Below are 23,372 nucleotides of genomic sequence, written 5' to 3'. Positions count from 1 at the left end.
AACATGGCCAAAAGCAGATACAAAGTTAACTAATACTACTATCACAACCTCAACCCTATTAATGGCGTCTCATACTGCTGCTTGAAGTTAGATTATATTATCTACAGTATTCTGCCCTTTAAAAAAGCCAGCCTGGGAATTATGTAGTTCTTTCAATTTCCACAAACCACTCTAACCTACTATGCAGCATCTCTTCAAACAGTTTTCCGAGCACTGTTAGTAATTGGATTAGCCGTTAAGAGCTGATTAGATTTGGAGGCTAAGCAAATTTAGGGATGTTATACTTGGGTTGTTTTGAAAACATTTGAAACTCCTCCCTAATAGAATAAATTAGCGGTACACTACAATCTCCTCTAATAACAGCTATTCATCACCGTAAGGTATGGCGTCGATGTTCATTACATAAATTTTTTGTCTTTGGTTCTTACAAACAAGAATTTTGCTAGAAAACATAATTTTTCTGAGGCTGAAAATGACGTATTCCGTGTGCAATAGGAAAGTCTGGGCGTTAGTAAACATTGTTAGAAGAAAAAGAGGAGAAAAAGAACTTTTTCAAATCGAATATTAGCAGCTGCATTGTTTATCAGTCTTAATCGTACTTAAAGAGGAATTTTTAAGCTTCTTTATAGGTGTGTCTTAATTTGGAGTCAGTGAAGGTCTTTTTCCTGTATCTTGATTTTTGCTCTCCGTGTATTATCTGGATGGAATCAAATTCTAAAATGAGATGTGATATTTGTCCCAAAATCTTGCTAGGATTAATGTGTCAATAAATTTGTTTCTGCAAGTGTACATACAGTTGAATCGGATGATCTGGAAATTTAAAAAGCAGTCCCAAATTTTCCCCCTCAAATTTACGTTAGTCCATGTTTTACAACTGAAGTAGAGACATGATGTGTTATTAACCACTTTTCAATGCTGCAACTAACATTGATAACCTCTCTGTATAGTTACAAAAATGAAATACCTTGGGGTTCCTTTAAGGGCTCCAGATGGAATTAGCCCTAGAAGCAATTATTAGATTATAGAAAAGCCTTAAAAAGGCATCAAATGATGTTTTTGCTTTCATCCTAGCTAAATTATATAACCAACTGTAAATTTACTGGTTTTCCCCCTCAGATATATACTTCCTAGGATAATTCTACATATTATGAACTAAGAATTGTTTTCTTAACATTATGTAGGCTACTTGTACTTGTTTTCCTCATGTACTTGTAAAACCTTAGGCTTATACCATTCTTTGTGCTATAAAAGGGAAACTTTGTAAACTAGAGCTTCTGCTCCAAATGAGGCCCAAGTATTTTTAGATAATATTTAGGCCTAGTTAAATTTAGAGAAAAAAAACCCAAAGGTCATGTCTGATATTTCTACTGATGTAAGAGGAATAAATTTCCTAAAAGCCAATGACAACAAAATTGAAATATCAAAATTTAGGTGAAACATTTTTAACAGAATTTAGATAGTCTAGGTATAGGCCTTTTATATCTACAATCTAGTAAGCTGTAAAAATCTAGATGTCAGTTCACAGTTGGAGCTTTTGTGAAGGAAACACTTTAAGATTCTGAAAAATTAAAAACATATTTATTTAGTCTACATCATTTCTAAAAGCACTTCACTTTATCCCCAACTTCCTAATGTGCAATCAGGGATGGTTCTATAAACTAAAGTATGTCCCTGGGAGGTATATTGAAATACCTATCTCTACTCCTCCCCCTAGTGGGCTGTTAAACAATTAGTATTTGTAGTTCCAAAATACAACTTTTCCAAAAATAGTTCCAAAATAGTTATACCAATGAGAAGAACTTAAAAATAAAAATATAAGAAACAATTTACACCTGATACTAGCTATACAACCACCAATGGCTGGTATTGTTGAACAACTAGTTAAGCATGCAGATACATGTATAACATATGTATAGTTAACATATGTAAAGATGTTAATGCATGTAGCTCATTTTTTTAATAGGACTATCCAATTACCTTCAATCCATTTGACACAAACTTTTACAGGTTTCAGTTTTCTACATCATAAAGTGTGTCTATATATATAAAAATAATATTATATAATAATAAATGTATTAATAAATATCATCCAGCAATGCAAATTTTAAATAGATATAATTTAGATTTTTTTTTTTGTGTTCATTTTGATGGTAATGTAGGACCAATTGCCTTTTATCCAGTCCTGATTATGGACAGGAATTGGCTAGCTAGGATTTGCTGACTAAAATTTAAGATTATTTTTACATATAAATATAAGCCAAAGTTACTCCTACATCCTAGACTCTTTAAACACAATTATTCTGCTTCACAACACTAACCCTAGATTTAATGTATTCACAATTGTCTATAATTTGGGTAACCTTTGTTCAAACTTTAAAATCTAATGTCAAAGATTGGGCAGTATCCCATTTTCTGTGTTTTAGCTCAAAGTTAAAGTGTTAGTCCATTTTTAGGCTCTATTCTTGACCATCAGTGCAGTTAAATCATTAATGTTGTTTATGATTAAACTATTCAAGCTATTGACATATTTATTAGGCTAGAAAAATTTTGGACAAATTCAATGGAGGAATAATCCACTTTTTAAGGGGTATAAAACAAACTTACAGTGATTTAACTGTTGAAAAGGTCACTTATCATCATAGGCTACAAGGTGCAGCCTGAATTGGTGGTAAAATTCTAAAAATGTTTTTTATGTCTTTTAAAGTAGCTTAGTTGACTTTGGTAAAGGAAACCTTTATGAAGGTTTCAGAGCCTAGACTCTGGGAAGAGGTATTGATAAGACTATGCTTGTAGTAATGCTGAGGGTAGTGGTATAATTAGGGGCTGATGTGCTACTGCTATTTCACTCATCATCTGGCCATTGCCTGTCCTGGTCATTGCCCATCCCTGAAGTGGAGTGTTTTGGCTTATACTATGGATATTGGATTAATCATAACTCATAAAGGCTTTCACAAAATCCTCTGAAGGGGTTTGATTCCCATGGATATCTTAACTGCTAACTTTAGAGTATCAAAAACCTTAAGGATAAATCCAATATGGGGGAAAGGAGTTATCTTGTTAGTACTAGGTCTGGGTGAATTTACAGGCTTTTAGATTACTTTGGTTGGTAGAAGGTGAACTCACAACTCATTGCATCTTTTCAAACTCTTTCTAAATTTATTGAAGATCTTTCTATCTTGAGGTCTTAAAGGAACATCTCATTTCGTATTGTGTACCAGTACAAAACAACTGCCAAAAATTGTTGAACTGATTTAAAACAATCATCCAAATTTTTTATTTGTTTGTTTTGCTGTAAAATAATAAAACATGAAGGAGTTTTGCTATTGGTAAAGAGATACATATAGAAAGTAGGATACATATTGCACTGCTAAGAGGGATAAGTGGGAGGGGTGTAAGTAATGTTAAGTAATTGGACTTTAGGGATGAGATATGGAAGAATTTAGGTTTGTTTTGGGGCAGTTTCATGGTTTTTGTAACCATTTTATTCTGACAAAAAAATGATAAACAAACCATTGTATTAAAGGGCTCAAGTAATTGGTTTATTTGGAAAGATTATGACTGATTAGACACCTGACTAAGCAATCTAATCTATCATTTATATTTTTAAAGAGTTTTACTTTGTAAATATATTTTGTATTTTTAGATATCAATATGAAACAGCCCACAAGTTCTGCTATTCTTATGAGGAAGCTGAAAAAACATGAGAAAAATAAGATGAGAGTGGTTAAAAACAAGTCAAGTGAGTTCAATTACTATATATTTATTTTTTGAATTGGAACTAATTCAATTTCTGGCTGTTTTCCCATAATTTACAGAAGTCAATTACTGTTCAAGGATATGAAATTGTCAGCATGAGTGTTTAAATTGCAACATACTAAATTAACATAAAAAACCATATTCTTTCCAATAAAAGTTAATAATAACAATGAAGCTTCTATAAAAAAAGATTATTAGCATAAAGAGCAGGTAAATTTAATTTTAACAGTACTAAAAATCTTCTTCATGTGGCCCAAGCTTATAAAAAAAAAATTTTTGCTTATAAGACTATGAAAGCTTTTGAGCTGCTGCTTCCAATGAAATTCATATTAAGTTGCTGCATCCTAGTTTGCAAATATAATACTTGTTGAATATGCAATGTTTATGGTGTAATTTGTCATAACAAAACCTATAAAAAGAGTAAAATGGCTGCTGTGTCTTCACTGACAATGACTTGTACATGTTTGGTGTTATTTTTGTTTCTGACCTAGCTAAGAAAAAGCCAAAAGGTTTTTTCCTTTGTGTTTCTAGTAAACATTGTAAAAAGGATTATGTTATTTTTACATAAAGATCTCACACTTCATTGAAATTTTGAAACCCTTTGATGAAAAGATCACCAGCAATGTTGAAATTTCACACTGATAATTGCTGGACCTCAGGAAATAAGAAAATATGTTTATTCACAGCAGAAAAAGGCTATAATAGAAATAATGAACTGTAGCAAAAAGTCTTATACTCTACATTAAAGATTTTTGAAACACATTAACCTAAGCCACTCTTCATGACTCCACCCTTGTGCACATGCAATGATAAATGCTATGATCTGATCCAATGGAAAGCCAAATAGCAACTGAACCTATTGCTCTTATGGCTTAGGAACCTTCCCAAATTAGTACACTTTGATGTTGTATCATTTTTGGAGAAACTTTATGCTACTGTCTGTTATATATATTATATTTCTGGTGTGATGTTTAATGCACAACTTGCCATCTGTGAAGTTACAAAAATGTTTGGTTCTTATTAATTTGATTTAACGCCCCTGCTGATGGTCCAGCATAGAGAGAAATGTGACTCTTCACCTCCAATCAGAACTGCCTTGAGCAAGCATGACTGTTTCTTGTAGATCAAATCAAATCATTAAGAGGTACTGGCTAATGGTGTCTCTCCATCAAAGCTAGGGTCTTCTGCAGGGGAGCTTCCAGCAATGTTCAGGGGATCAAAAATGAAAAGAGTGCTGGCACATGTTTCTGCTGGCATTTGTACCAAATGCCCTTTTGATGTAGATTATTATTCATGTACATGTAGTATTAATGTAGATTAATAGATGTAATAATTAGATGTAGGTTAATTTTTAGGGGATCAAAAATGAAGAGTGCCGGCAGACGTTTCTGCTGGCATATGTACCATACAACCTTCTGATGTAGATTATTATTCATGTAGATGTAGTATTAATGTAGATTAATAGATGTAATAAATAGTTGTATATCAATATTCAGGGGATCAAAAATGAAAAGAGTCTTGGCATATGTACCAAACGACCTTTTGATGTAGATTGTTGTTCATGTAGATGTAGTATTAATGTAGATTAATACATGTAATAATTAGATGTAGATTAATATTCAGGGGATCAAAAATGAAAAAGTGCTGGCAGATGTTTCTGCTGGTATAGGTACCAAACGACCTTTTGATGTAGATTATTATTCATGTAGATGTAGTATTAATGTAGATTAATAGATGTAATAGTTAGATCTAGATTAATATTCAGGGGATATAAAATGAAAAGAGTGCTGGCAGATGTTTCTGCTGGAATATGTACCAAACGACCTTTGATGTAGACCTTACATGCTTATAGATTTGCTATGCAGAGAGGTGATTTTAAGATCTTTTGGCTAATAGTTAGACCTTTTCATTGTTGATATTTCAGATATTAGTAGGTGTTTTTATAAGTATGTAAAGTACTTGCTTTAACTGAGCTTTCTTTTATGTAATTAGGTGTATCAGAAACAGCTAATTTTTTGCTAAACGCAGTTGGTTGTCTAATCATGTTGTTTAATCCCTAATTTATGTATTGTGATTGATAATAAAATAATGTTCACTAAATTCATATAGAATAACATATTTTATGTTTGCTATGCAAATAGGAAAATTTATGTTCACATCAAGTCTCCAACTTGAAGATACTGGTTATTTTCATGTAATTTATAGTCAATTGATCAACTATTCGGCTTTTAATGTAGTTTGTTTTTTATTGCAGAAAAGAAGAAAGGTTTTGATCCTAAGACTGTCTCCACGTAATTGTCTGTGCAATTCTAGTTTCAACCCTTGTTTAGTGTCTATGCAATGTTTTGTCACGTTTTTACACAAATTTCCTTGCTCTCAAATCCTCCTGGATTATGACAACTAATTGGGTTGAACCCAATTAGTCATCAGTCAACCCAATTAGTCAGGGGTTACATAAATTTCCTTGCTCTTAAATCCTCCTGGATTATGATGACTAATTGGGTTCAGCCTTTTTGCACATTAAAGTTTTTTTTTTTTATTAACAAAAAGATAAGAATACCTTTGGCTAATATATACTACGCTGTATGCTCATTAAGTTATTTTTCTATTTAATACCTTTTTTGTTTCCTTATAATTTTAGATAAACCTACAAATGAAGAAAGGGATGATCAGGAAGGTGTAGAAGTAGTTTCAAATGAAGGTATGACGCAATTGAATTGCTTTCTATTTTATAACTCCCATCTTCAAAGTGTTCTTTCTAACCTGTTCTTGTATTTCAGGATGAGTATATATCTTGAATATATGCTGTTTTTACAACCAAAATTGTAACCTATCACTGGATCCCCATGTTGGAAGTTTTAACTTTTTAATTGTAAGGGTGTATTCAGATTAGTTCTTATAATTAGTAAAAAAAAAAAATTTAAGGAAACATCTGGTAACATCAAAATTTGGTGCGCAATTTTGGGCTGTTTCATCTAGGGCTGCATCAATCAAATCCTTCCTGGAGATATATTTATTGGACCTTTCCACTATCTTTAGCAAAATTGTGACCTCAAAACTTGCCTTAAGGGAAAAGAAACTGGATGGCCTCTTATCATTTTAGGCTGGTTAGGAAGGCATTCAGTTCCAAAAATTGTAGGGAGTTATATGGACTAACAACAAGTCCTTTCACCTCTTGACTTCTTCTTCAGAAAAACTAGCCACTGGAAGTACTATTCTCCTCCCGTCAGCAAACAATGAACACATGCAATTATATACAATAGTACACTGTTATTGATTGTGGGAAGTGCGGGTACCTGAGCTACATGTCCCCAGTAGTTTAAGGCCAATAGGGTGGGCAATCAGTAGGCTGATTTGGAGTCAGAGAGACAGAGTATATTTTCAGATTCTATTTTATAATTTATAAGCGCATCCAAGGCCTGGCAAATAGCACATAATTCAGCAGACAAGATAGAACATCCCAATGGGAGAGGAGAATAGATGTTCAAATTCAGGGATGAGATACATGCTCCTGCTCCAGCTGTCTCCCTCTGGACAGATCCATCTGTATGTATTTTTCTATAGTTAGGGTACGCCTTTGAGATCTGATCAGCTAAAATAGTCTGTATCTCATAATTAGGAATCAAGTCTTTATTGATAAAGATAATTTCTACCTGGCAACCTGGTGGACTCATTTCTCATGGAGGGGACTCAGTAAAGGGATATGCATAAGGAAAGTGTTGATTCTAGTTTAAATTTATTCCATGATGAATGGGCATTGGGACAGGCTGACTTCCCAGCAAAGGTTTGTGCATATACAGCATGCTTGGTTCCTTAAGCCTGGATTTGCGAGAAATATTTAATCCTTAGACTAGTTTCTTTCACTTAGGGACACCAATCCTGATAATATTTTCAACTTAGACAGAGTAGTATGCTTATACACACCCGAAGCTATTCAAATAGGAGGGTTTTGTAAAGATTCAAGGATTTTAAATGAGAATGAGGAAAGAGCTGAGAAAAATTGAATCCCATATTCTAGATTTGAATGAATATATAATTAGTATAAATAAATAAATAATTTTATTCCTCACGCTTCTCTATACAAAATTTCCACATAACTGACACCTTTTTAAAAGAAAAATGTTATGGCAGGGCGAAGAGCGGATCGACTGCGGCACGATTGTCATTTAAAGTCTTCCTACGTTGAAAGTATTGAGATATGGTATGTTTATGTTTAGGCTATTGGAGAAGACTTCCAGTGATTTCATCTTTTCGACTGGGAATGGTAGTTTGTTCCAGATCCTGATGACCTGGGGTATGAAAGAATGATGGTAAGAATTAGATCTTGCAATCTTCATCTTCATAGGCTCCAATTGCAGACTGTGCGATCTTGTGTTGCTTTGGGGAGTTATTTGAACAAGCTTGTCTTTTACGTTCCCAAAATTCTCATGAACTATCTGGAAGGGGGTTTTTAAGTCTAAGATCGTTCTTCTTGTCTCAAGTTTATGGAGAGTGAGCCTTCTTAGAGCTTCGTCATACGGAAGGTTTCTGAACCCTTGAAGTTCTTTTACAAAGTGTTTCTGGACTCGTTCTATTCTGTCAATATCCTTTTTGGGATATGGCGACCAGATGACAGTGGCGTATTCAAGCTGTGGCCTGACGTAGCTTGTGTATGCTGAGATCTTTGAGTGAATGTCAAGGTATCGTAGGGAGTGAGTGAGTAGTCAGAGAGTATTTGATGCTTTACGCACAACCAGGCCAATATGCTTTTCTGGTTTGAGGTCCAAGCTCAGAATTACACCTAGGTCCTTTTCACAGGTAGATTTTGTCAGGTCGATACCTTTAATTTTATATGAGTACTTCGGATTTTGGCGGCCAAGATGGACGACAGAGCATTTTGCTACATTTGGTGAAAGTTGCCATACTTCGAGCTTCTCCGTCAGGGCGTCAAATTCGCTTTGGATTTGTGATGATGCACTAGCTTCTCCCAGGAGCTTCGTATCGTCTGCAAACAGGCCGAAGTTGGTTTGGGAAGTGACATTTATGCAAATGTCTATGTACATGATGAACAAGACTGGGCCGAGAACACTACCTTGTGGGACTCCACTGGTTGCATCTGTCCATGTGGATAGTGTGTCTTCAACCTTGACTGCTATTTTTCTATCATTCAAGTATGCTGAGAGCCAATTTTTTAGCTGTCCCTTGATTCCAAAGACTTCTAGGCAGTGGATGAGTTTTCGTAAGGATATTCGGTCGAAGGCCTTAAGTAGATCGATTAGGATAATATCTATTGGAATCCCACGGTCCAGGGCAGACTGGATGTAGTCGTGTATCACTACTAGTTGGGAAACAGTAGAACGATTTCAAAGAGAGATTTCAAACAACTAATATGTTCATGCCACTGCATTTTAGAATCCATAAATAAACCAAGTACCTTCACTGAATTGCAATATGGGATCTCCCTTAAGAAAATTGTCGGTGGATTAGGAAGATTTGTAGTACCATGATTATATAATGGCTTAAAGAGAATCTCTGGACTAATCTTATATCCTGTTGAATAAGACTTTAAAGAAGGCCAATATCCCTTCCAGGCTTCGAAATAATCAAATCATCTGCTTAAAGACAAAACGATGCATGAGATACATGCAATTCAGAAACATACAAGTTGAATAGAAGAGGACTCAATATTGCACCTTGAGGAAGACCTCTTGTGATGGAACTTAACTCACAACTAGACTGATTTACTTGAACATAAAAACATCTATCAGTTAGAAAAGACTTCATAAAGCTTATGCAAGAATAAGGGAAGCCAAGGGAAGTAAAGTTCCAATAATTTGTTGTGAACTACATTTCCATAGGCATCTGACCAGTCGAACAGAACAGCCATTGTGACATGTCTTATTTTAAAGAGTTGCAAACATCAATTTCTAGCCGGATAATGTTGTCTAAATAGCTATGTACTTTTCTGAAACCTGTTTGTTCACTAGGAAAGAGATTGTTGGCTTCAGAAAACCAATCATATCTTGATAAGAAAAGCCTTTCCAGAACTTTACTAATGGCAGGTAATACCGATATAGGACGGTAAGACTTGACATCACTAGATGAGTAAGTAGGTTTTAAAGCTGGAAATACCTGAGCAATCTTCCAAGCGTGTGGAAACTTTTGGCTTGACCAAATAGATTATAAAGACTTAAGAGGACTATATGAACCACCTTTGGGGACTCAAGAATCCACTTCATATAAATACCATCATGACCTGTGGAAAACTTGATATTAAGAGAGTTAAGTGCTCTACAGAATTCATCTTGGGAAAAATGTTTCATCAGGGTGCCTTTATATGAACAGGTAAGAGGCAGATTGCAAAAAGGAGGGCGGATGGAATGAAAATCTGAGCAATCATTTTAAAGATATTAGTAAACATATCTGCCTTCTTTTTATCTGAGACAATAGGATAACCATCTTGAACGATATCATATCTACGGTCATCAATAGGCTGCTTTCCACTAATTAGTACCCTGTTTAGCTCTCCCACAAACTAGTTTCACCTTAGCACATGACTGCTTATAAGAAATTGCTGTTGACTGAGATGGGTGCTTTTGAAACATTTTACGACCCTTTCTTTTTTCGCCAGAACTGCAACCCTACACTCATCATTCCACCAGCTGTTGGATCTTCTGGAGCCATTGTAAAAATGCACCCTAGTCATTGGAATTGCCAATTAGCTGACTCCAGCAGGATTGATTTCAAATTAGACTCAATGTAATTAATGTCAGAATTGGAAGAAACAAAGGGAAATCTACTTCCTTTAATGTCTCACGAAAAAGGGACCAATTACCTTTGGAGTTATTAAATATAGGTATGTGGGGTTTTGGAGAATAGTATAAATCTTGAAATGATGTAAAATTTCAGATTGATCAGATTGCAGAGACGACACCTTTACCATCTGAACTAGATCATAATATGAAGAAGGACCTAGAAGCTAATCTATAGTTGAGAAATAGTTAGATGATTATTATGTCTGATCTGAAAGTTAAATGGAGTGAAAATCAAAGTGTCTGGAAGATTAGACAAAATGTACTCGATTCCTCTTCCCGCTTTTTTGCTACCAGCTGATTGTTCCCAGAGAGGGCTATGGGCATTAAAAATCACCAGAAATAACGGTATTATTACCTGATGGTTCTGATTCCAAGATAATTTGTATGTCCTTGTTCCGACATGGATTATACAGTGATTTTATGGTAGGATGGTTATCATTGGCTAAGGTAATTATTATACCTACAACATCTGTTTCATCCCTGTAGATAGTTAAGGGTTGAGGGGAATGTTGGATTGAATCATGAACAGAGATCGCAACACCCCCTCCCTTTCTATTAGTTGATCTATCTTTCCTCTAGCACTTGTACCCAGGCATTTTGATTTCCTTGAACTGATGAAGATTAGTTTCTTGTAGGCGAATAATCCCAATTCCATTATCATTTGCACATTGAATAAGATCTGCAGGTTTATTTGAATTTAAAGAGACGCAATTCCATTGTAGGTTCTGCAGCTTAGCTTACAGGAAAAGTTGAATAGGTGACATGTATGATACTTTGAGAGAATTGATAATAATTCTGTTCCTATTTCATTGAAAATAGAATCGGAAAAGTGGTATTCTGCAATTTCTTTTGTTGTACAAGTTTTTTGTCTTTGGTCAAATTTGATTGGAAGATTTGGTCCACTGATGCAACATATTTAATTAAATTTATAATATGAGGTCCTTCTCTATCTTGCATAGTGTTGGTTTGAGTAGAAATATTAGAAAAAGCTGCCACTCTTTCAGAACAAGATTTAGGATTAGTTCTAGGATTGTGGGGGGCTGGACTTGCTTCGGCAACATTGAGTTGTTCCTTAACCAACTTAGGTCAAGATGTCTCAATAGGAGGCAGAAGTGCCTGATTTTGGTTGTTTTTGGGGACCTGTAGCCAGGGGTTTGGAAGAAGGGCTAAATTCACTTCCTTAGCCTCATTAGCTCTTTGACCCGATGGTACTTTGGACAGCTTGGCGAGCTCCATTGCAGCTACAGGGAAAGGAACCTTTTCTTGATGAGCAATCCTTAAAACTTAAGCTCGTTGAACATATTTAAGACATAAATTGTGATATGTTGATTGATGACTACCATCACAATATGTACATTTAGAAACTTCAGTACACATACTTTCGGTAGACAAGGAGTGATTACCAAGGCAATTAGGGCACCCTAGTTCAGATGAAGAACAGTGCTTAGTTGAGTGACCAGGCCTAAAAAATTTTGAGCATTGGAGAGGCTTTTCTTGGTATATTTTATGAACTTTTAGCTGACCAAAAAGGAAAACCGAGTCAAATTGGGAACTGACAGGTAAGATAAAGATAACCCTCTTACTGCTCCTTAGTTCCTTAGAATCTGGCTTGCCTATACGATGAACTTAAAGAACCTCCTGCATTCCCCCCTTGTTGTTCATAAGACCATCTTTCAAGTCATCAGTTGACAGTTCCAATGGTATGCTATATAACACTATTTTCTTTGAATATTTCAGAGGTGGTTTCCACCATTCTGATGTAACAGAGATATTGCCAATTTTATATTGGGTAAGCGCTTTACAGGCTTCATTTCTGTCTAGGAACATAACTGTTAGTGAACCATCTCCTTTTACATTCACAGCGAAGCTGCGATAAAAAGTTTTGAAAAGATTCATTCTAATGTTAGCAGTATTTTTGATAGAAAAAGATTGGTCTTTTACTGTTGGATTAAAAAGGATAATGGGTTTGTCCTTTATTTCCATAGCTGGGACTGAGTTTGAGATTCCAATTATTTCAGAAGGACTCATAGAAAGCTATTTATTTTTACGTTTTCTACCCACCGTCTGAAAATCATCATTTGGCTCGGTATCAGTTTTGGAGACTGGGGACTCTGAGGCAGTAATCATGGTATCATTCAGGCTATCATCATTGGATATCAGATATAACAATAGGAATATCAGCTTCCGATAACCAATTAGATGATTGGTCCCCTTCCCTGAGGGGGCTAGAAGAACTAGGAAACATTAAGTTAAGGAGAGGAAAACTCCAGAATCTCCTACCACGCAATAAACTCATAGGAAAAAGCAAAAGAATACTTCTCAAACAAAAGGAATAGTAAACGCTTTAATTCTTTTCACTCAGAAATTAAATGAAATCAATTACATGGATTTTCATTAATTAATTTTTTCTTCTTCCGGTTTCTTCTACAATTTTCGTTTAAATGGGCCCCTTTCTAATTATTTATGACCCCCACTTCCAAAGAAATAGACTGGAAAAAATAATAAGAGGGAGATCCCTTTCTGCGTCACAGCTATTGTTGTGACTCTTGAGGGTTCACCACCTAGTGAAGTCTTTAGATGCCATTGTAAGATACATCGAATTTCATCTTTTGAGCAATGTTTTCATGAGTGGTTTTAATGTAACATTGAAGTTTATGAAGAAGATGTAATAAAAATGTTTAAATAAGGGGTAGAATTTTTAGTTCAGACAGTAAATATTTTGGCTTCATGTCTGGTAGCCTTTCTAAAAAAAAAACGTAGACTAATTAACAAAAACATGTACAAAAATAACAAAAGAGATGAGACGCAATGCAGCACAAGGAAAAAACAAGACGAAAGAATTAAACCAAACAGCTAAAATATATAAGAAAGTAACAAAAGAGATGATATCACTGAAAAAAACAAAGAGGTGGAAACGCTATGCAAGTAAAGAAAAAGAGAAAAACGAACGAACTTGTATCAGAAAAATTAAAGTTACTGTTTTCCAAAAGTTCTCCTAACCAACTCCTAAATGGTGCTTACTCTTTATACAAATTGAATGTAATGTGTAGGTCCAAAAGCTTTAGCTTTGTCTTATGATGAATTAGGTTTTATGTGTTTAAACCATTTTTTTTTTCATATATATATTTGTATTATATTTTTTTTGGTTTGATTCTTCTTTTATTTTTTAGGGCTACTACAAGACAGTAACAACACTTTTTGGATTTGAGTTAGGGGGTGGGGTTGAATCAGAATAAAACCCTCGATAATTGCCTAATGGATAATGACCCATTTCTGAACAGTCATAGCCCAATAGCTCGTTTTTCAATGAGTCAAGATCTCCACCAAGCTGTTTTCAAAGTTGAAAAAAAAGTATAAATGAAAAACAAATCCTACTAAGCACAAAGAGCCACGTTGTAAGTACAAAGCAACGAGCTGACGTCAAAAAATAATAAAAATTAATGAAATGAACATTCAAAAATTTGATTTTTCAGTTCTATCCATGGTTGATAATGCAGTTTGCTCTGTTTTGGATGGACCAGACTAATTTGTCTTTTGTTGTGAGAAGGAGTGATTTACAAATCTTTTAATCTGGTTATTATGAATAGGATTTATAAAAATAACACCAGTATCTTTGTTTTAAGCAAGTCCATTGTGTAAATTATTTCACTTCAATTAGTTCCTCAGAAGATTATTGTTAACCATTCATTTGTACACTAAGTTTGCATAATCAAAAATAGTTAGATGACCTGTTTTTTTTTTTTTTTTTTTTTTTTTTTTTTTTTTTTTTTTTTTTTTTTTTTTTTTTTTTTTTTTTTTTTTTTTTTTTTTTTTTTATTCATCATGTATACATCATGCTCGTCTAGTCATAGAGCTTATTTACGTCATACTTGGCATTATTATGTCATTTGGTATTATAAATTAAATTGCGTCATCATTTGGTTTTATAACTTCAATTATGTCATACATTGCACTTTGATGTGATTACTAATACTGTTTTGCTAAGCTGTTCTCAAAGGGTTAATCAGCAGACAACCTGGAATAAGAGGATTGAGCCATGACGGAACTAGCAATGCCCTGCTAATCATTTGATATGAGGACTGCTTAGTGAATAGTTTCGGCAAATATCTCAGAAGTATTAAAAACCCAGACACGGCCTTCAAGCAGAATAGCAATGTTACGTAATGTAAATGAGTAACATAATTATAAATCTAATTATATTATTATACAATTATATTACTCTAACCACTGTCATCAGCTAAAATGATGGCAATAGTCAAGTATGGGTGCTCTGAAAAATGGAGGAAGATTTGCTTTGATGTTTCTAAAGAAGTTGCTTATGGATTGATTGTTTTGGGTACCTCACTGCCTGACCGTATTTCAAACTAAAGTGTGTATGAAAAGTCTGGTTCAATCGATTTCTAGGGCTATAATGAGAGAAAGGTTGAGATGACTATAGCACGTTATGTGGATGAAAGATGACAGATTACCAAAGATTGTCCTTTTTGACCAACTGTCTAGGGCTAAACGAAAAGCAGTCGTCCTTGGTTTGGATAAGTGGAGGTCGCAGGGAAAGATTTAAGGGAAATGGGAACTTCTTGAAAGGGTATAAAGAGTGTGGCTTGGATTGGGATGGAGGAGGAGCGTGCATTGTTGTTTTTTTTTACGTTAAAAGGTCCATTGTAAGCTTTAATTATTTTCAGAAGTTGTTGATACTGTACAGCCAAAAGTGAAAAGACAAAGGGAAGAAGTGAAAGAAGAATCTTGCATAGAGGAGACTAGTAAAGGAAATGAAAGACTACGCGAAGAATGTAAGTTGAACGGGAAATTAAGGTATAATCCAAAGAGTATCGGTAACTTATAAGAGTGGAAACTTACAAGAGTCGGTAAAAAAAATCAAAGCCATCTTTGGTAAAATTTAGTTTTGTTTCAAGCTTTGTAATCGTTTTTCTGTCAGGACACTCTTATTTTACCAACTAGAAGACTTAAAATTTCTATTATTACACTAAAAAAAAGTCAAGCGTTGCCAAACGTTAAATGGTGTTGAGGTTTTTTTCTTTTTGTCGTTAGTGTGCCGGTTTCATATCTAGTAAATTATCCTTACTCTGGTATAATCCACATCACTTTATGATTGCTAATAATAACAAAGTATTCGTAATTAATTCATTGCTTTCATGGGTTCCTGGAATGGAAAATACCAGTGGGTTATTCTATAGAAACTAAGTCAGGCCAAAGATAATTTCTTAAACCACATTGGCCTGCCATAATTTAAAGAGAGAAAACGATCAAAAATGTTTTTTTTTAAAGGCCAAAAATGGCTTTGATTTTTTGTTAAAGGCCAAACGAGAATACTGAAAAAACACACAAAGTGAAGTTGTTTGCTAGTATCCGTCAATCAATCAACTGCAGATAATCGAGGCATGTGTCCTGAAAATCAGATCATTTACCGCTTTTTTTTCTGAGTCGGGTTGACAATATCCCAATCTTTGAATTGTTCTTCTTTTTCATGATGAATTCCTAGGCTCCTTCTTGGGACAACTCAATTGTGGCTGAATGAGATGTTGCCTTACTATGTAGTTTCTCTAGTCGCAAAAATTACTTTACTATATGGCGTTATTGTAAACACTGCTTATGAATATTCAAAATATGGATGAATATGTAAACATGTAGATCAGCTAATTAGGTTAAAATATGTGGTAACATCATTGTAGAATTTATCCAATTTGCTATATATGATGTTGTAGGTTTTGATCTATTAACAGTTTAAAGGCATGTATGAAAAAATCTCTTTTTGGAGAATAGGCTAAAGTTTTGACATCAATCAGTGGGTTTAAACTCAGTCCTAGTTTAATTTTCAAATCCAAGAGATTCACTTGTTTTCCTTTCAGTATTTTTTCATTAATGTGTTCAGGGGTTTCTTCATGTCCTTGCATTACCTGCAAAATGGGCTATTGGCAACTTTTCTAATTGGCTGCTGTACTTTATATGTGAAGGAATAGTGGTTGAAGTTGGCTGTATTTGTACACAGACCATGAAACCAAACTGATTGTATCCTGGTTGGAAAGGGGGATAAATTTGGTGGCTTTAATTTAGGTAATGTTTTCAGTCGTAATCTAGTTATATCCCTTATAGTTAGAGGGTTTCACTATTTCCATTAGGGTTTTTGCTCCTTGCTTTGCTACCTTGTGTGATTTTTCATTTCCTTCTTTACCTAGATGACTTGGTATATATTGAAATTTAATAGCAAAGCCTAATCTCCAAAGGCTGTTTAGGTTTTCTTTGGTTTGATGTAGGTGAATGCCCAGTGTTCCAAAGTTGGGGTTTCTTAGGATATTGAGAGCAGATCTAGATGCTGTCACTGGCAGTTTTAATTTTTGGATTTTTTGCTAATCGTGGGTATTGGTGAATGAATTGCTTTGTGGTTGTTAGGGATTTAGTTTTAATTCATAATTTTTCCCTTTTATTGAATTTGATTAATCTTTGATTTGGTTTTTCATTGGTTTTTGATTTTTTCACAGTGACTTACTCCATTTGTTTTGTTGATTTTTTTTTCTTTGGCATTTTCATTGAATTTATTATTTTGTTTGCTCTGAAGAGAGGCGGTTGTCCTCTCGAAATTTGCGCTTTGTGTTTTTTCAGTATTCTCATTTGGCCTTAAAAAAAAGAATTTTGGTCGTTTTCTTACTTTATATTAAGCCAGGCCATGGCACCCAAGGACTCAGATTTTGATAAAACTTGGTATGTTTATTGTTTTCATTGATGATAATGAAAGCTTTAATTGATACTATGCATTAATTTTTTTTGGCAATTTCTTTGTTTGGATTTTGTTGCTGTTGAAAATTTCAATGATTTTGGCTTTTTGATATAATGATGATGAATTCTATATTTGAAATTTTGTCGAAATAATTTATATGGTTTAATTATGGACTAATTGTAATTAAAATATAATTATTCTAAATTAATATATTAGCTTTAATATGTTAATTCTGTAGTTTGGAGAATAAAACTATTATAGCATATAGGTATCCTCAGAGGCCTAAACTAAAATATGCTATTTAGTTGAGGAATAGTATAAAAAATCAAGCTTTTTGCATAAGAGAATATTGTACAAAATGTCCTTTAAAGAATCCACATTTGGGCTTCAAATCGTCCGTCAGGATCTTATTGCTTCTATATGTATATACCCTTTTTTTCTTCTTTCTATTTGCTCAGGTCTGTCAAAGATTTTTAAAATACCAATTTTAATTCTTGTAATAAACTTTACCGTATTTCCATATGCCTCAATATTTTCAGCTCTGTTATAGAAGCCTAAGCAATATGCACAGAAAGTTTTTTTTTTTTACTCCAATTGAAGGGAGAGGGCTTTCTGGCCCTGCTCCATCCACAGCTATATTCAAAACCAAGTTAGTTTATTCTATTAATATTACATGCAACATAAGACACAATTTATTTTTCAGTAAAAATAAACAAAAATAAGGCAAAGTTATTTTATATGGGTTACTTTCAAGTTATATATATATATATATATATATATATATATATATATATATATATATATATATATATATATATATATATATATATATATATATATATATATATATATATATATATATATATATATATATATATATATATATATATATATATATATATATATATATATATATACAGCTTCTGGAGAGTAGATTCTGAACATACAACGAATTAGTGATAGTTACATATATATGTATTTATATCACGGCCCCATACCAGGGAATGAGGGAGGGTGATGTTGGTGGAAAATCCGGAAGCAGGTGAATAACGTGAAAATCACAGAAAAATTTGGGAAAGAGCCCCACACACATGATTTTCTTTTTTCGAGGTGGGGGGGGTAAGAAAGGTATGAATTCAGAGGGCTTACCGTTCCATATATGTCTCATCTATTGCTTGTGTCTAAAAGAAAGAATGTCAGTGGTCATTATGTCAGCAGAAAATTACATCCGTACATCGTAGTTAGTTCATAATTTTTACAAAACTTGGCTCTCAAAATATCGTCGGTCGGGTATGAAAAGGACATCTCCATAATTGTAAATGTTCAGAAGATCAGAAAAGAAATTTCACAATTTTTTTTTTCATTTTCCCTCTGATAACCTTAAAACAAAAACGGATTGATGTGATAACCTTAAAATAAAAAACTGGATTTATCCTTTTTTCTTTTACGGCTGTCGGAGGGGAAGTAAAGTTATGAGTTTTTTTGCTCTTCTCAAAATGTACAGTTATGGAGATTTGTTCTTTTAATGCCCAATTGACGATATAACAAAGATCCCTGACAGGCATTTGCATATTGCTTTAGTTCGGAGGTCTCATATTTAGAGAAAAGGAGGGAATGCGCATGTAAGAACACTATGCAGGTAAATAAGGTGAACATTCCAGGAATATTTGGAATGTTAAAAAAAAAATCTGATTTTTTTGTTGGGGGGAGAGTAAGGGCATAAATCCTAGTTTCATCGTTACAAACTTGTCTTTATCAATTAGGTTCGTGCAAACAAAATTTTTGTAGTGGGTTCGTATTTGCCACTTGACCATGCTTTTGAATTGTGAAAAACATATGAAGATTATTTTTAGTATTGTATTGTCAATCAGCAGCGCAAAAAGCCAAGCCAGAACCCTGGGCAAACAGTTTTCAAGAGCTCACTGACAAGGGACTGCGTAAGACTAGTTTTTCCTTGTCAATTGTACATGAATTTTTCGATGTCAGACCTGGCATTTTTGTTTTTGTCCTGCTCTCTCTTCAGTTATATTTATACCTTGTTTTTACCTGGACTAGTTTTTACCTTGTAAATTGTGTATGAATTTCTTGATGTGAGACATGGTATTTTTGTGTTTGTCCTAATCTCTTTTCAATTATATTTACACAAGGTATGAATTTTTCGATGTGAGACCTGGCATTTTTGTGTTAGTCCTGCTCTCTCTTCAATTATATTTGTACCTTGTTTTTACCTGGAATAGTTTTTACCTTGTCAATTGTGCATGAATTTTTCGATGTCAGACCTGGCATTTTTGTGTTTGTCCTGCTCTCTCTTCAATTATATTTGTACCTTGTTTTTGCCTGGAATAGTTTTTACCTTGTCAATTGTGCATGAATTTTTCGATGTGAGATCTGGCATTTTTGTGTTTGTCCTGCTCTCTCTTTAATTATATTTATATCTTGTTTTTACCTGGACTAGTTTTACCTTGTCAATTGTATATGAATTTTTCGATGTGAGACCTGGCATTTTTGTGTTTGTCCTGCTCTCTCTTCAATTATATTTATACCTTGTTTTTACCTGGACTAGTTTTTACCTTGTAAATTGTGTATGAATTCCTTGATGTGAGACATGGTATTTTTGTGTTTGTCCTAATCTCTTTTCAATTATATTTACACCTTGTTTTTACCTGGACTAGTTTTTACCTTGTCAATTGTGTATGAATTTTTCGATGTCAGACCTGACATTTTTGTGTTTTTCCTGCTCTCTCTTTAATTATATTTATATCTTGTTTTTACCTGGACTAGTTTTTACCTTGTCAATTGTATATGAATTTTTCGATGTGAGACCTGGCATTTTTGTGTTAGTCCTGCTCTCTCTTCAATTATATTTGTACCTTGTTTTTACCTGGAATAGTTTTTACCTTGTCAATTGTGCATGAATTTTTCGATGTCAGACCTGGCATTTTTGTGTTAGTCCTGCTCTCTCTTCAATTATATTTGTACCTTGTTTTTGCCTGGAATAGTTTTTACCTTGTCAATTGTGCATGAATTTTTCGATGTGAGATCTGGCATTTTTGTGTTTGTCCTGCTCTCTCTTTAATTATATTTATATCTTGTTTTTACCTGGACTAGTTTTACCTTGTTAATTGTATATGAATTTTTCGATGTGAGACCTGGCATTTTTGTGTTAGTCCTGCTCTCTCTTCAATTATATTTGTACCTTGTTTTTACCTGGACTAGTTTTTACCTTGTAAATTGTGTATGAATTCCTTGATGTGAGACATGGTATTTTTGTGTTTGTCCTAATCTCTTTTCAATTATATTTACACCTTGTTTTTACCTGAACTAGTTTTTACCTTGTCAATTGTGTATGAATTTTTCGATGTCAGACCTGACATTTTTGTGTTTTTCCTGCTCTCTCTTTAATTATATTTATATCTTGTTTTTACCTGGACTAGTTTTACCTTGTCAATTGTATATGAATTTTTCGATGTCAGACCTGGCATTTTTGTGTTAGTCCTGCTCTCTCTTCAATTATATTTGTACCTTGTTTTTACCTGGAATAGTTTTTACCTTGTCAATTGTTTATGAATTTTTCGATGTCAGACCTGGCATTTTTGTGTTAGTCCTGCTCTCTCTTCAATTATATTTGTACCTTGTTTTTACCTGGAATAGTTTTTACCTTGTCAATTGTGTATGAATTTTTTGATGTCAGACCTGACATTTTTGTGTTTTTCCTGCTCTCTCTTTAATTATATTTATATCTTGTTTTTACCTGGACTAGTTTTACCTTGTCAATTGTATATGAATTTTTCGATGTCAGACCTGGCATTTTTGTGTTAGTCCTGCTCTCTCTTCAATTATATTTGTACCTTGTTTTTACCTGGAATAGTTTTTACCTTGTCAATTGTGCATGAATTTTTCGATGTCAGACCTGGCATTTTTGTGTTAGTCCTGCTCTCTCTTCAACTATATTTGTACCTTGTTTTTGCCTGGAATAGTTTTTACCTTGTCAATTGTGCATGAATTTTTCGATGTGAGATAAGGCATTTTTGTGTTTGTCCTGCTCTCTCTTCAATTATATTTATACCTTGTTTTTACCTGGAATAGTTTTTACCTTGTCAATTGTATATGAATTTTTCGATGTCAGACCTGGCATTTTTGTGTTAGTCCTAATCTCTTTTCAATTATATTTGTACCTTGTTTTTACCTGGAATAGTTTTTACCTTGTCAATTGTGCATGAATTTTTCGATGTGAGACCTGGCATTTTTTGTGTTTTTCCTGCTCTCTTCAATTATATTTATATCTTGTTTTTACCTGGACTAGTTTTTACCTTGTCAATTGTGTATGAATTTTTCGATGTCAGACCTGGCATTTTTGTGTTTGTCCTGCTCTCTCTTCAATTATATTTATACCTTGTTTTTACCTGGAATAGTTTTTACCTTGTCAATTGTATATGAATTTTTCGATGTCAGACCTGGCATTTTTGTGTTAGTCCTGCTCTCTCTTCAATTATATTTGTACCTTGTTTTTACCTGGAATAGTTTTTACCTTGTCAATTGTGCATGCATTTTTCGATGTCAGACCTGGCATTTTTGTGTTTGTCCTGCTCTCTCTTCAATTATATTTGTATCTTGTTTTTACCTGGAATAGTTTTTACCTTGTCAATTGTGTATGAATTTTTCGATGTCAGACCTGGCATTTTTGTGTTAGTCCTGCTCTCTCTTCAATTATATTTGTACCTTGTTTTTACATGGAATAGTTTTTACCTTGTCAATTGTGTATGCATTTTTCGATGTCAGACCTGGCATTTTTGTGTTTGTCCTGCTCTCTCTTCAATTATATTTATACCTTGTTTTTACCTGGAATAGTTTTTACCTTGTCAATTGTTTATGAATTTTTCGATGTCAGACCTGACATCCTTTGTTTTTGTCCTGCTCTCTTTTCAGTTATTTTAAAAACCAAATCAGATCTGTTCTAATGGTAGTATTATGTGTAAGATAGGCACAATTCTTTTTTTCAAGGAATTTACAATGCAAGGCAAAGAGTTGGAGTCACAACTAGGGATATTTATTTTATCTAGGGATAAACATTTAGTAAAACTTGGCATGTTGATTAAGTTGTTAATAGGCTGTGGCCAGGTATGGAAAAATTTCCAAAGCTTCGATTCAGAATCGAAAAATTTCCAAAGCTTCGAACAGAATTCGATAGAATTCCAAAAGCTGCTAACTCTACAGCAGCACAAGTATTTTTGTATGTAAAAATGGTGTTTTTAGACAAAACCTATCGACAAATTTCACCAGGTCATGAAAACTGGAAAGTAGCATTGTTACCAGACCTGGTCTGGTAACCTGGTCTGGTCTGGTAAAATACCAGGTCTAAATATTGAGGTAGCATTAGCTACCTCACTTTTTGCACAGTGGGCTGTGGTTATGAAGAACCTTAGAAAGTTAGATATGTATAAATCAAAGTTGCGTTGTTTCGAAGGTTTTTGTTTGATAAGATAAGATTTTATTTAAAAAAAACGGCTATCACAAGCCCAAAAAGGGCCGAATTCGCACTTTAGTGTCAGTACAAAATTGTAGATTTACAATCAATAAAAAGTCAATCGATAAAAACTCGTAAAGTTAAAACAGGGGAAAACAAAATTAAACAAATGTTTATCTAGCAAGCATTACAAAGTACGCAATTGAAAAATAAACACTAAAACTCTAAGATAAAAGTTGAGTGAGAAGGGGGGGGGATATTGATCTAAAATTTGAACTATGTAAGGGACGAATGTTCTTCTATATCTTTCAGTGGAAACTTATTGCGGCAAGAGGGGGGATTTTTCTTGAAGCAAAACGTGGAGGGCGAGTTCGGGGTGGGGGGGGAGGTAAATGATCACTAGGTAAAAGAGAAGTACTAAGGGGGTTATGCACGGCATTGTGGGCAAAACGCAAAATTTGCGTTTTGCAAGTTTGATAGTATAGGACTGAGGCCTTTAAGACCAGGGCTTGAAGTCGGTTATGAGCTATAATCGACTATGATTCAAACTCCAAACTGTGAATCCTGGAATATTAAATATGATTGTTCTGACTCCGAGCTATAATACTTGGGAGGTATCACATTT

At 33.9% G+C, this 23,372-nt stretch overlaps 1 protein-coding gene across 2 annotated transcripts in view; it reads left to right on the top strand.

Moving 5' to 3' along the window:
* The first annotated feature begins 500 nt into the window (after positions 1-500).
* The window catches only part of LOC136026511 (probable ATP-dependent RNA helicase pitchoune), a 45,358-nt gene continuing 22,486 nt past the window's right edge, over positions 501-23,372 (top strand). The window contains exons 1-4 of one of the 2 annotated variants that reach the window (XM_065703142.1): positions 501-629; positions 3,644-3,739; positions 6,398-6,457; positions 15,233-15,340. In XM_065703142.1, coding sequence (XP_065559214.1) covers positions 3,652-3,739; positions 6,398-6,457; positions 15,233-15,340 — 256 coding nt within the window. In that variant the 5' untranslated portion in view covers positions 501-629; positions 3,644-3,651. The remainder of the gene's footprint in view (positions 630-3,643; positions 3,740-6,397; positions 6,458-15,232; positions 15,341-23,372) is intronic. The other variant, XM_065703143.1, reaches the window with a different exon arrangement.

The sequence above is a fragment of the Artemia franciscana genome, chromosome 4 (assembly GCF_032884065.1).
Source record: "Artemia franciscana chromosome 4, ASM3288406v1, whole genome shotgun sequence".
NCBI lineage: Eukaryota > Metazoa > Arthropoda > Branchiopoda > Anostraca > Artemiidae > Artemia > Artemia franciscana.
The sequence above is the reverse complement of the archived record's forward strand: the minus strand, read 5'-3'. Positions and strand labels throughout refer to the sequence as shown.